This window comes from Polistes fuscatus, unplaced genomic scaffold, assembly GCF_010416935.1.
Source record: "Polistes fuscatus isolate 324 unplaced genomic scaffold, CU_Pfus_HIC Scaffold6, whole genome shotgun sequence".
NCBI lineage: Eukaryota > Metazoa > Arthropoda > Insecta > Hymenoptera > Vespidae > Polistes > Polistes fuscatus.
The window spans coordinates 3,084,709-3,099,582 of record NW_025113140.1 but is presented as its reverse complement, the minus strand read 5'-3'; the positions used below and the strand labels follow the sequence as shown (position 1 = coordinate 3,099,582).

At 33.3% G+C, this 14,874-nt stretch overlaps 3 protein-coding genes across 7 annotated transcripts; 1 reads left to right on the top strand and 2 right to left on the bottom strand.

Moving 5' to 3' along the window:
* Window positions 1-304: 304 nt before the first annotated feature.
* Window positions 305-2,764, bottom strand: LOC122523568 (uncharacterized protein CG3556-like). Its single transcript, XM_043645411.1, has 3 exons — window positions 1,299-2,764; window positions 690-1,085; window positions 305-543 (listed from the first exon to the last, which is right to left on the bottom strand). Exons 1-3 carry the CDS (start codon window positions 1,369-1,371, stop codon window positions 455-457), a joined length of 558 nt encoding a protein of 185 aa, XP_043501346.1. The 5' UTR covers window positions 1,372-2,764; the 3' UTR covers window positions 305-454.
* A 27-nt stretch (window positions 2,765-2,791) lies between these two features.
* LOC122523557 (uncharacterized protein CG3556-like) lies at window positions 2,792-8,343 on the bottom strand. 5 transcript variants are annotated; one of them, XM_043645392.1, is made up of 7 exons: window positions 8,175-8,343; window positions 5,300-5,412; window positions 4,973-5,234; window positions 4,632-4,879; window positions 4,164-4,550; window positions 3,601-3,999; window positions 2,792-3,462 (listed from the first exon to the last, which is right to left on the bottom strand). In XM_043645392.1, exons 2-7 carry the CDS (start codon window positions 5,370-5,372, stop codon window positions 3,401-3,403), a joined length of 1,431 nt encoding a protein of 476 aa, XP_043501327.1. In that variant the 5' UTR covers window positions 5,373-5,412; window positions 8,175-8,343; the 3' UTR covers window positions 2,792-3,400. The 5 variants fall into 5 exon arrangements, with proteins under 5 accessions (XP_043501327.1, XP_043501332.1, XP_043501331.1 ...); XM_043645397.1 differs by having other exon boundaries at window positions 3,601-3,993; XM_043645396.1 differs by having other exon boundaries at window positions 8,194-8,343.
* A 3,487-nt stretch (window positions 8,344-11,830) lies between these two features.
* LOC122523217 (protein I'm not dead yet-like) lies at window positions 11,831-14,777 on the top strand. Its single transcript, XM_043644873.1, has 8 exons — window positions 11,831-11,836; window positions 11,913-12,293; window positions 12,486-12,544; window positions 12,661-12,973; window positions 13,131-13,273; window positions 13,337-13,431; window positions 13,520-13,803; window positions 14,110-14,777. Exons 1-8 carry the CDS (start codon window positions 11,831-11,833, stop codon window positions 14,395-14,397), a joined length of 1,569 nt encoding a protein of 522 aa, XP_043500808.1. The 3' UTR covers window positions 14,398-14,777.
* The last annotated feature ends 97 nt before the right edge of the window (window positions 14,778-14,874 follow it).

Here is a 14,874-nt window from a genome sequence, read left to right as displayed (position 1 = left end):
CCACTATAGTGGCGCATCGACCTAGAAAAAATATTCGCTAAAGCCAATATAGTGGCAGGCCGGCTAAGACCTATATCGGTAATAGTAGTGCTCTACCTTTATCTTTTCGACCGTCGGTAATTGCCACTGTCGGTAACTGCCACTGTCGGTAACTGCCACCGTCGGTAATAGTAGACTCTTTGTCTCTCTCATGTGAATATATTTTTTATATATTATTTGATTTCTTATTTTACATATTTTAATATATATCAAATATTAATTATTATAATATATAATAATTCAATAAAATTGTGTATATATTGCAGTTTCATAGAAAATTATATTTCCCATAACCAGAAAAGAATGAAATAAGAAAAGATACATACTAATCGTTCTACATATTTTTCCATACATATACTTATATTCTCAATTTCTTTCGATTATATTACTGTTCTTATTGTTTCCATGGGTCTTCTTAATCGATCAATGGTTCTTTGCTAATATGTACATACTTATACCAAAAGAGATAATAATCTCCCTCGTCGACTCTTACACCATCGACACCTAAAATAAAACTGATTATTATTGATCACTATTACTTCCATAAAAAATATACTAAAATAATAATAAACAGTAATAGCATCAATTTGATCGATATCTTTTATATGTAATAATGATCAAACTATAAAATCGGTCAAATATTATCACACCTTTAGGTGTGAGCCATTGATCACCAGGTGGTGAGAAAGGATCCGGTAATGTTGGCAGTTGATAGAGCATCCAATAATGAGAAGTTATCCTATTTTCTTTAATACCATCCAACGTATGGATATAGTGTCCATATATAGGATGCACCGATGCAACGAACTGAAAATGAGGTGACATTTCAGCAGCTAAAAGCATTACTTCATAGAAAGTTTGGTTCTTCTTTGCAGAAACTGTTAGATTGTACGTTTCGTTGACTTTACTTCCGACCCAAAGTGTATATGAAACGTTAACCATGATTGGTACTGAGCTACCAGTGATAATAGTATTCGTATTACTGTTGTTACTTCCGCTTTTCGTCGCTGTTAATGTCTCAATATGATTTTCTGATGTCACCAAATCTATAAATTATAATTTTAACGAGACATATCTTACTTGTTCGTCAAAGATATTTTTCTTTCTAGATTATTAAATTATTTCCAATAATTATTATAAATTTTAATATTTAGTCAAAGAGTTAATGAATAGAATAGAAAAGATGGATGCCTAAAAGTCTAGATGGAGAATTATCGGTCACATCTTATAAATCAAAAATACAAATATTTGTGACTTACCGTTACAAGAAACGAAAATAAATAGCCAAACGAAGAAAATAATTACAGCTGCCATGTTGATTTTACTCGACATTCTTTTTTGATTACGATTACTTTATAAATTTATCGATTTCTCTCATTTAAGAAAAACCGCTTAATTTTGAGAGAGAGATCAACTGAAAATAAAAATAATTTAAATTCTAAATCATGTTTTTTCATATAAAATTCTATGCCGAGGTTTTACTAGATTTTTTCAAATGACTCAAAATTAAACGTATTATCAATGTAATCGAATGATTGATCCAGTAATTCTTATCTAATCTGCTGTATAACATAACAAGTAGAACACGAGGAGTCGTCAAGTGTCGGTTTCCACTGTATTATAACTTAATATTATATTATTATTCGAATATAGCATTGGTCTTTTTTTTATTTTTTATAAAACACACAATTCGTTACATTCCTTTCTCTCTAAAAATATTATATTTGAAAATTTTCATTGTATTATCTAAATTATTGTCAATGGAAACGTTATTATAAAATTCACTACGATATTTCTTCAAAGAAATAACGAAACTGTAAGAGCAATAACGAAATTGTAGGTTCGTCGAAATGATAAGCATGCAAATTTATCACGTTAATCCTCCTTTTGGTATTCTTTTGTCTTTGATACAGATTGCTAATCAATTTACGTAAACATTATGATAACACAGATAATTAGTTCAAGCTTTAATGATAAATTCGAATAAGATCGTGAAAAATTACTCTCTCTTACAAATTATACTACATACATTCGAGCTACTTCTATTATTTTGTAAAATAAAAATTGTAATATAATATATAATAATTATAAAATTATTACATTTTATATATAAAAATCTGCACAAAAAAGAAACTTGATAAATAATCCAATGCTGCTATCTATAAGATCGAATGAAAACTACTTGGCATAGCATCTACATCGATAACTTATCTTTGATATTTCACAAAATCTTCATTTTATTATAATATTCAACATCAAATGTGCATGCATTAATATAGAATATAATATTATAATTATTAATATATGTCACAAAAATATGTTATTTTGTTATCAATAGGAACATACCTTTGTTTAAGTAGACACCTATGCTAAGAACCAATGCACCATTTCCTTGTACTCTTTTTTTTCCTTTCTTTTTTTCTCTTTCTCTCTTTCTCTTACATATGAATTTATTCTTTATTGACTTCAAACAACAAATCATATGATACAGCGTATGCGAATGAAATGATTATTTGATTTTTCCTTAATTTAATAACCCATATTATCAATAAGCAATCTAATACCTTATTTTGTGTTTTTATTAATTCCTCTTCATAATACGAGTGTTACTAAATTAATAATACTTTTTGCAAGAACAGGAAACAGGCCATCTTTTCTTTTTTTCTTTTGCTAGTAAATATACATATATATATGTATAAATAAATATATATATATATATATATATATATATATATATATATATATAATTTGATTTTTTTTACACGTATGAGTATCGGATTTATTAAATATTAATTAATACGATATATCATAATACAATATGGTTGTGCATTGCAGTTTCATAGAAAACGGTATTCTTCGTAGCTTAAATAACGAGTCGCGTAGTTTCTCCTTGATATATGTATATGGTCCGGTAATGCTGGAACGTACTTCATCTTTAGATTAATACCGGACCCGATAAACAGTCACTAGAACGGAGTTTGAGAAATCACTGCCAATCCTTTCTTACCGTTCTTGGGGGTGGGGGTTTGTCCTTGAAACTACGAGCGGCTGGGCACGAATACGTGCTTAGGTGAATATGCTTTACGGTTTAGCAATGGCAGTGAGTACTATCGGCTCTCGCTCTAGTAATCCGAAATATCAGTTTCGCACTATCTCTCTCTCTCTCTCTCTCTCACTTTCTTATTCTCTCTCTCTCTTCCTTTCTCTCAAATACATTCATACAGACGAGAACAGATGCATGAACATTCATACTAAATATCTTCCATAAGCATACATTCTCTATTTCTCTTTTTATTTCTCGCTGATCTCTTCTATTTTATCGAATCTTCTTACTCGATTATATCAGTCTCTTGTACACAGTTCATAGCTTCTTGTACCAAAAGAGATAATGTTCTCCCTCGCTGACTTGGAGATCATCGACACCTGACAATAAACAGAAGAAAAAAAACAGATTCATCAATATTATTAAAGAAATCTAATAAATGGTTAAGAAAAGTAACGTCAATTAGTCGATTTCATTAAGATAATAATGATCAAATTATAGCATCGATCAAGTATCACCTCCAGGTGCAACCAATTGATTTCCAGGTGGCGAGGAAGGATCCGGTAATGTTGGTAATCGATAGAGCAACCAATAATGATAAGACATCGGTTCTTCCTTATAACCGGCCAACGTATGCACATAATGTCCATTTGGCCATTCCGATGCAGCGAATTGAAAATGCGGTGACATTTCAGCAGCTAAAAGCATCACGCCATAGAAGGTTTCGTTCTTCGGTGCAGAAACCGTTAAATTGTACGTTTCGTTGACGTTACTTCCGACCCAAAGTGTATATGAAACGTTAACCATAATTGGTACCGAGGTACCAGTGATAATGGTATCTGTATTACTGATGTTACTTCCGCTTGTCGTTGCTGCTAACGTCTGACTGTGATTCTCTAAGGTCGCCAAATCTGCAACTCATAGTTTTAACGAGACATATCTTACTTGTTCGTCAAAGATATTCCCCATTTCTAAATTATGTGAAATTATTTTCAATAATTATTAAAACAGTATTATATGAATTTTAAGATTAAATATTATATCAAGGTGTATAATAATTAAGAAAAGAAAACAAATTTACTATTGCTCGTTGTAAGTCTAGGTGGAGAACTATCGGTCAAACCCTGTCCACAATCGAGAGCACGAATACTAGCCAACCCACGTGGTGAAACACCAAGAAGTGCCTCGGCAGTAGCACGAATATCTCCGTTGAAGGAACCATCCGGACGTTGTTGACTCATCAACCATGCCAATGCCGCTGATCTGTTCCAATTGTCCGTAGGTTCGTTCTCGACTTCTTCTAAAGCTTGCATGACCAATGCTGTTGTATGAAGATCGCCAAAGCTACCGTCTAACCTTTGCTGTTGAGCCAAACCGATTGATGGCTTTCGAACGAAATGATGTAAATTTCTGTGTCTATGATCTTGTACGATACATCTCAGTGCGAGTATCACCATAGCCACGGTATCTATAAGAGTAATTAATTATTCATTTCTAAGGATTCATTTGAAATCATTCATTTCAATGTTCATTGTGTTCTTGAACTCACCAACATTATGGTCCTGCGAAGCATTAGCAATGTCCAACAAACGTCGTATCTGTCGTTTACGTACGTGAGCTTGAGCACTGCACGCAGCCAATGTGGTAAGCGCGAATTCATAATCGGTCGGTGGCTCGTGATGTTGCAAAGTTCCGATCAAATCGTGTCCGTGAAATTGTCTTGGATCCATGCACATAGCATTCAAAGCCAAAGTATAACGAGCCAAACGAACCGGAGAGAAACCAACTTCCCTATGTCTGAAGATTATCAAAATGTAACAACAATCGGAAACAACGTAATAAATATTTCTAAAAGAAATAAATCATCCTAATTTTTCTTTTAAAATGTACCTCCAAAGTAAAAGAACTATTTCCAATTCCATTTCCTTGGAACTCAATTGCAATTCTAATGGAGCAGGTAGTGCCACGTTATCGTTACGTGAAAGATTACCCAAACGAAGAACCAAAATCACCCTGTGAGTATCGTTACCCCATCCAGCATCTTTGTCTCGTTGACTCCATAGCCAAGCAGTAGCACGTTCCAAAATGGTTTCTGCTTCAGCATCCGTAGAAGATGTTTCCATATCCGATGGTGTAAGCTCCGTGTTACTTCCTAGACAATAAAGGGATCTTTGTGATGATGATAAATCATGAAAACAATTATTGTACGAGACTTACCATGGCAAGGAACGAAGATGCACAACCAAGCGAGGAATAAAATCACAGCAGCCATGCTAGCTCTACCCCACATTGTCCTTTGTCGAGGATTACTTCGAATTTATCGATATCGCCTGTTTCATATATACAAAAAGGTTTATATTAAAAAATGAAACTATAAAGATAAAGATTAATCATAAAATCGCGTTAATATCAAATTTTAATACGCTTATTATTAAATTAATCAAAATAATTAGAAAAATAAAAGAGCTAATCGTATTATATTTTATCGAACGATAGATCAGATAGATCTGTGATTTAATATAATTTAATCCAATCGAATGATCTAAAATAACATATCATTGTCCCAGGAAACATGTTAATAAAACCATGTCATATATATACACGCGTACACGATGGTTCCTAGGTTCGTTCGTTCGTTCGGTGAGCCTACTCTAAACGGTGTTTGAGCTTTAGTACATAAACTTCGTACACATACACGTAGTAACTATAAATCGCGTTTGCTGGATAACCCAGCAAGTAGAACACGAGACACGTCAAACGTTGGTTCGTCCATGGAACATGGGACCGAGCACGATATTGCGTAGGATCGATATCATGGCGCCTGTCGCCCTCCAAGTCAACGTGCACACACACAGACAACTAGTTTGTCGCACACAACGATGCACACGGCAATGCGCGCTCAGATACACACAGCTTGGTAACCGTGGCCAGGTATATATGCTTTCCCTCCCCTTCTCTACCCCACCCCCTTCCCCTATTTCGCCCTTTCTCTTCTCTCTTGTCTATTCTATCCACCCTTATCTTTCTTTCTCTTTATCTCTCTCTCTCTCTCTCTCTCTTGCTTTCTCTTTTGCTACGCTTCATTGTCTGTACCTAGCATACCTTGCATCCTCTATTGTACTGAAGAGATCGTGCGCTACCATTCTACGCTATCGAACTTCATAGTTAGCTATATTGCTTCGGTGTTAGTCAGGGTATTAACCGAATATTTCTTTCCCCCCATCCTTATTATTATCCTTCTACATGCTAAAATATATAGTACGGAATTGAAACCCTTTTTTATTTTTATTTTTATTTATCTTCCTCTTGCCTTTTCTCGACCCTTTCTGTTTTATATCTAGTCCCTTAGGCTACATCAATGAATAGGTACGGCTATAAAAAAAAAAAGACGAATAAAAAGGGGAAAGGCAAACGCACGAGTGACTTTTCGCAGCTAACCGCGATAAGGTAATGATCGGTGTTACTAACCATGAACCCTTTAAGGGACTTTCAATGGCTCTTGCTTTACACTTTACTCACAGACTGGAAAAAGTCCTTTTTTCGGTCATTCAACCTTTATAGTATATAGTATACATCCCTTTGACCACGTAGATATTATTAACATTCGAAGAATTCTATCTTATGAATTTTTCATCCATTAACGTACTCTTCTTGACTCTTTGTACACAATAAAAGAATGGCCGTTGGTAAGATCGTTCGATAATATACAAGTTTTTTTTTACGTTTTTCTCTGTGTAACACTTTAGAAAGTTTATTTAAAAACTTATATACGGAAATATATATATATACGCGTATGCTATAAGCGTCAGAATAATGGAATTTCCAAGGAATAATTAATTGTTCTTACCTTCTTCCATCGGTTACGTTTTACCTTGTAACATAAATCCAAATAAAGGAGAGATATTTTGTTGTATTTATTTATTTTAATAATAAATTGATTCTCTCGTTATAGATTCATTATATTATTATTATTATTATGTTTATTTTCAAATGAAATAATTCTATATCGTTTGGGTGATATTTTAATCATTATAGTCCCAGAGACGAGGCCATCGAGATAACAAGCGCGGTGTCCGCTAGTAGTAACGATCGAATTTTGTCAGCCCCCTCAGAGCCTCACTCACAAGTGTTAAGTAGTCAAGTTTTAGACGAGTACGACCCTTCGTAAGAGATAACGAAATTTCTCTTCTAATGTAATTAATCTACAGTCACTTTATAACCCTTCTATAATTATTTCACTAGATGTCATCGAACGAATTAAATTAACAATGTTTTATTATTTTTAAACAACGATTCGTTACATCAATCTAATAATGTTATTTTTCTTTTTTATAAATAATATATTATATTACATATATTATTTGTTATAAAGATATTAATGAGATATTTTAAGAATAAACGTAAATATTAATTGTTCTCGTTTATATTATACAATACATACCTTAAGTTTTTGCAATGAAAATTCTTTCGAATACTTTATGACAAATAATCAATGAAAATCATTATTATTATAATAGAAATGCTAATGGATTTTCATGTAATCGTAATCAATATCCTATTAAATCTCGTTAAGAATCGTGCTCGAAAGAACTGATCGAATTTGAATAAACGGCGCGTGATTTAAAATGAATCGATATTCGCATTACCTTGAACTTCCATAATAGATTCTTTTTTCTCTATCCGATTATAAACTTAGAGAACATTTTACGGATGATATTAAATAATGGGCATCCATAAAATATTTTATGACATTACCCTTCTCGTCGAAATTTCATCGATAAACCATACAATATCTTCAATGCTTGTTCTAAGAAAATGGAAAACTTATATGCAGTACGGTCAAGTTTAATCGATAAATGTTAAGAAACCAATTGATTTTTTTTTTAAAATAACGCATAATTGCGAGATCGAACGAGAAGATTAAAAGACAAAGAGATCAAGAAAAAAAGAAACTCGCGATCAAATAAATCCCAAAGAAATTCCCTTATCAACTACCCCTCAACTTCTTCCCCGAAAAAAGTCAAACAAATAGTCGATTTAATCGAACTAAATTAATTCGTTGTATTTACAGAGATTAATATTCTTAGCTTACCGTTCGAGCGAGAAGTTACCTGGGCTGATGACCCTCTCAAATTCTTTTTCACGACGTGGCACGATCTTTACACTCGATCGTAATCGAGATAATCGAGAGAAAGAAAAAAAAACAAATGTAGAAAATAAATCGTTTTATTATAATGGCGGTTTTAATAAAAATCAACCGAATCGTTTTAATATCGACGAGGACGAGGACGAAGAAGAGGAGGAGGACGACGACGACGACGACGACGACGAGGAGAAGAACACGATGACTATGACTATCAACCAGCACGATGCGCCTGCCTCGTGAATGCGCAATGCAGAGCAAAGCCAGGAACGAAGAGCTGCGCGCCGTGGGGAGCCTCGAAGAACGGCTCTTTAACTACCACCACCCACTACCATCACTACCACTACCATCGCATAATCACCCTCCCACCCTCCCTCACCCTTTCCTACCACCAACCACCCTCTATCTTTCTGTACTTCCAATCTCGAGGCTTACATATACTTACACGCGTACATATATACGTATATGTATTACAATGTTATACACTAGCACGTGCGAACGCAACACCCACCCCCTTCCTCCAACCCTCTCTTTCACTCCCACTCCTTTTTCCACCTTTCGGCAACACGCTCTCTTTCGCGCAGCGATACTCCCCACCATAGATGAGAGAATAAGAAAAGTGAGAGAGGGAGAGAGAGAGAGAGTAGTCAACCCTCCACAACTGGACTACTGTATATATATATGATATATAATGTGTATATCTATGTAGTATCTATATACAGGGTGAGAGCCATGTAACGTGAACAATTGAAAGTTTCTTGCGTTGAAAATTTGCAGTGTTGGTAGACTTTGAAAGTTTCTTTCTTCAGCTTGTATATTGTATGTATGTACATATATATATATATATATATATATATATATGTATATATGTGTATATGTATATATGTGTATGTGTACATAACAGAGGATAGAACTTGTATCAACGTTAATTGAATTTCTTACTTCAGAATATCCATTGTTAATTGGACTCCACTTTGGAATAAGTTTTTTTTATTATATAGGATAGGAAAATGGATAGATAACGGTATAATTTTTAAAGGAATTTTTGGAAGAAAAAATTTGATAAATTTCTATATAAATAAAGGTGGTGGCAGTATTACACTGCACACACCCTGTATACATATATCCATTTCTATCTATTTTTCCAGCCATCTTCGTCGCGTTCCTTCTCTTTTTCTCTTTACTACCCCTTCTTACTTCACCACCATCGGTCCTCAAAACTCAGGCCTCTCTACTCGACCAAACCATCCTCCCTCGACGAGCTTTTTCTTTTTTCTTTCTCTCTCTCTCTCTCTCTCTCTTTCTTTCTTTCTTTCTTTTTCTTTTCGATATTTTTTGTTTTATTCCACGGGTTTTCCCTGCCACGAGTCTACCGAGGGTGCGTTGCTTCTTTTTTGTTTTCCCGACTTTCACCCACCCTCTCTGTCTACCAACGCGCCACCTCAACAGCCACCCCTCCCCCTCCCCCTCCACCATCCCCTTCGTCTCTCTTTCTGAATCAGCCAGCTTAGAATCTCCCGGTGAATCAGCATGAGACTGAACTTCCCTTCTCTCCTCTCTTGCACCCCATTCCCTTCCTTCCCATCTTCCTTTCCTTTTTCTCCTGTTACCTAGCTTTCTCTCGAATCGACGACAAACCACGTTTTACCATCGACTCGTTCTAAAATTTCATTTCAACCGTCGCCATTCTAAATAAAAGATTTTTTTCACGATTTCACGAATTAACGTTAATTGAAAATTTCAATGCTCTATACACGTATTTGGTAATTACGACATTGGATTATTATATCTAAAAATTGGAACAAAAAAACATTTACTTTTATGATTTGTTTTATAATATAAATCGTAAAGTATTAATTATTTCAATTTGTTGGCTTATCGTTAGTTCTCTTTCAAAATTAACGAAACGATAATAAATGGATTTTATGGTTACACTATATATGTATGTAATAATTGTTATTAGTATTAAAACCACAAACATGAATATAAACATTGTACACATATCGTAGCAATAAATAAAGCAATAAATAATTAAATTATGTACGTACAGCTAGATTTAAATAAAGTATATTCATATTAAATTTTGTTATATTATAAATGTATAATGTAATTGTTTTTTTAATATTTAAACGAATGTATATACGTTTAAACAATCCTAAATATTAATAGAGTACATTAGAATATTCGATATACCTTAAAAAATTGTTAATTAATCGAAAGAAATGTATATTGTTGTTTAAAAGCACGGAGTATAAGTTCAACGTACCATCCTCTTCGAAATTCACCGTTAGACTGGCTCATTGTCATCTGTGAAAGTTCTTTTATTGATTTTTGTTTATATCTCACTTTCCAAATAAGGAAATTCTATTTATTACGAATATTATTATCTTTGAAGCCTTAGGCATATCATGTAAACAACAATCAATAAAAGAACTGTCACAGATAACAATGAGCCAATCTAACGGTGGATTTCGAGGAGTACGGTACATAGGTATTATATTCAGTACTTTTAAACAATAATATACATTTCCTATACGATTAATTAACAATTATTTTAATAATCAATGCACTCTACTCATATTTAAGATTGTTTAAAAGTATATACATTTTCATAAACTTTACATATCTATTAACATACTTTAAATATAAAATAATTTCAATTTTATATTCTATTAGATGAAAATTTTATCCTAGAAGTCATCACTGCATAAGAATGTTAAAACAAATATACTTTAGTTTAAACAATTCTAAATATTAATAGAATACAGTACCATGTTCGATATAACGTAAATAATTGTTAATTAATCGAAAGAAATGTATATTGTTGTTTAAAAGCACGGAGTATAAGTTCAACGTACTCTTCGATATTCATCGTTAGACTGGTTCATTATCATCTGTGAAAGTTCTTTTATTGATTATTGTTTATATGACTTTCCAAAGGTTGCATATGCATAAAGAAAAGAAAATTCGTAATGGAGGTGATGATTGATTACAATGCACCTGCAAGGCACTTTTTTAAATCGTTTTTATATTTTTACAGGTATCGCAGGAAGTAATCAAAAATTTTTAGAAAATTAATTTTACTTTTTTTTTTTCATTTAAATAAGTCTATTAACAATAAAAGAAAAGTTGGACAACGATGTTCTATTTTACGCCATCTATATATCGTTTTTTCTCGAATGAAATTTATAACGCAAGAAAAGTACCTAAATAAAATCGATATATATCGCATTATTTATACGGAAAAATCAATATGGGAGACAGATGATATTCGTATAGTAAAATCTAACGAAGGAACTTGTTTAAAATCCGAATAAATGGCTGAAAGAGAAAATAATTTCGAGATAGATGATGAGGAACAACAGTTACTATTTGCCTTTTTCTTATATAATCCATTAAATCTTATTAAATTGATTATAATTTGTAATTAATCATTATTTTCTTAGCTCCAATAGTAAGGAATTCTGGATAAACACTGGCAACTTTTTTCGACTCTATTGGCGGTCGATCTTTGCTATTATTTGGTTTCTATTTCTAACAATTTTTCTCTATATTTATGATTGTCAGGTATTTCGAATTTCTCAATTAACTTTTCCAAATCAAGTATGATAGTTAACCTAACTAAAAAAAGAAACAAATTCCCGTTAAAAATCCTTCTTTTAATTTATGTGTATTCTTTTTTTTCAGGAGGTCAGATGTGCATTCGTGGTTCTATTAATGGCAGGATATTGGGTGACCGAGGCTATTCCTATACCTATTACATCTATGATACCGGTTGTTCTCTTTCCAATCTTTGGAATAATGTCTACACTCGAGACCGTGTATTGCTATATGAACGATCCCATAATGATTTTCATGGGTGGCTTGATCCTTGCGTTTGCGACGGAACATTGCAACCTGCATATGAGAGTAGCTCTCATGGTCATGAATATGCTTGGATGTAGCCACGCGAAACTTCTAGGTGGTCTCTGTACCGTAACCACTTTTATATCCATGTGGATCGCTAATGCTGCAACCACGGCGATGATGGTGCCCATTGTATTTGCCGTTCTCTACGAATTGGAAAGGGTTCTCTTTCTCTCTTTTTTTTTTAATAATAATATCCTCGAAATATCGTTATATCATCGAAATAATTTCATATTACGATTACGAGTTTACGAAATTTTTCGACGTTATCAAGTATCTAAATTATTTCCCATAGGTTTCTTCTTAACTCTTTTTTTTTAATTATTACTTTTTTTATTGTTAATATTGGCACAGCAAGGACTAGGAAAAGTATTCTACGTAAAAATAGATCCGGAGGAACCCGATGCCGATCCGTAAGTAAAACTATCTTTAGATTGAATTTATATTTGTCTTTCTTTCTCGTATGATATTAAGAAGGAACGGTTGGTTGCTTCTCGAATACTCTAAACTAAATGAAATCCTTTTTCAGTGAATTGACACCAACGAACGTGACGAAAGCTTATTTTCTCGCGGCAGCATACGCCGCGACGTTCGGGGGAACTGGAACTTTGGTCGGTACACCAACGAATCTTGTCTTCAAAGGAATCTTCGAATACACATTTCCCGAAGCAGAACCAATCACTTTCGGCATTTGGACTGTCGCTTGTTTTCCTCAAATGGCTGTCAATTCTTTCTTTTTGTGGTTGCATCTTCGAATAGTTTATCTCGGTTTTCTAAGACCAAAGAGCAAAGATGCCGTAGCTGCGAGAATTGGTCCGGAAGGCGAGAAAGTAGCTAATCGAGTGAGCTTTACTTTATTTCAAAAATAAAATCTTGATCGTTTCCTATTGGGCGAAAAAAAAAAGAAAAAAAAGATATCACTTATATACGAATCGAAATGAATTCTTACATTCGAGATTGTGTTTAGACTCAATATAACAAAAAACGCGGTATTCTTAGGTGATCAAAGAAAAACTGAAACAAATAGGTCCCATGTCCTTCCACGAAATCGCTGTATCGATACTATTTTTAACGTGTATATTTCTATGGATATTCAGATCACCTGGATTTGTGACAGGCTGGGCAGATCTTATATCATACGTGTAAGAATTGTTTGTAAAGAAATATCAAACAATTTTTTGATTTGTTGTTTTTTAATCGAACAGGGAGATCAGGGATTCGACACCTGCTCTTCTCATTTGCTTGTTGATGTTTTACATCCCTAGAGATCCCAATTTTATATACTTTTGGAGCCGAGATCGTGAGCATATATATATATATAATACACCTATCAGGTTATATCACAACACTATGTATTGAAAGACAATTAATTAGTTTTGTTTAAATAGCCGAGAAAAGACCATGGGGTCCTTCCGAAGGTTTAATAACTTGGAACGTGATTAAACGAAAGATGCCGTGGAGATTGGTTTTTCTTCTAGGTGGTGGATTTGCCATTTCAAAGGCTAGCAATCAATCCTGTCTGGCTATAAGACTAGGTCAATTATTGTTACCGTTACAAAATTTACACCCTCTGCAATTATTGGCAGTCGTTTTGTTATTCGTTGGTACTCTAACGGAAGTGACCTCAAACGTAGGAACTGGAAATATTGTTATACCGATAGTAGCACACATGGTGAATTTTATTAAATATTCAACCATCATGTAATATTGGTTTATCCGAAAAATTTGTGCCAATATTTCGATATACATATCCACGTGTCAATAAGTCAACAAAATTTATTTGACGATTTATAATATAAATAATCATTTAATCCATTGTTTCAAATGTTTACTAATATATATATATATATATTTTTAAATATATTATTTATAAATCGGCATGAACCTTTTCGGGTAACCCATTACTATGAAAAATCAATTATAACGGTATGAACAATACCGAAACGATAACGCACGTCGTATGACGTTATTGTTACAGTCTTCCGCGATGAAGGTACATCCTCTTTATCTGATGATACCAGTGACAATAACGTGCTCCTATGCATTTCGATTACCAGTCAGCACTCCACCAAACGCAATTATATCGATCGCGGCTCACATACGAACGCCAGCATTACTCGTCGGCGGATGTTTGCCCGCGATATATAGCTTGCTCGTACAACTACTCATCTTTCCACTTTGGGGATCCTACGTTTTCGGCATCGAGAAATTCCCGGAATGGGCGGATAAAAAATTCAATGCAAGTATCCACGGACATTGCGGATAATTTCATTAATATTATACTCAAAATATCATTAAATATGACGAAAACAAGACAGTATTGATAATAGTAATGCATCTAAAATATTTCGTCGAGATTATTTTTTATAATATATAAAATGAGATATAATAAAATTATTTCTTTCTTAATTTGTCGCTTGTCAACACATGCCAAATACATCAGTGAAAGACCGAATATTTGGATTTATCCTTATACATTAATATTTCGGACCTACACCAGGCGATCATGTGAATCTTGACATTCTCCAATTTCTGTCTTTCACGGTAACATATATACAGAATGTTTCAAAACACGTGCGCATAACTTCCAAATTTCTAACCAATAGTGTTATTAGGTCGTCCCAATATTTTGCGTATAAAACTTATTGAGAAAAAGCAATAATTATTTAGGATTTTTTATCTGATATAACTTATTAATTATTTTTACAATGAATATAACATATGTTAATTATTATAGAATCAT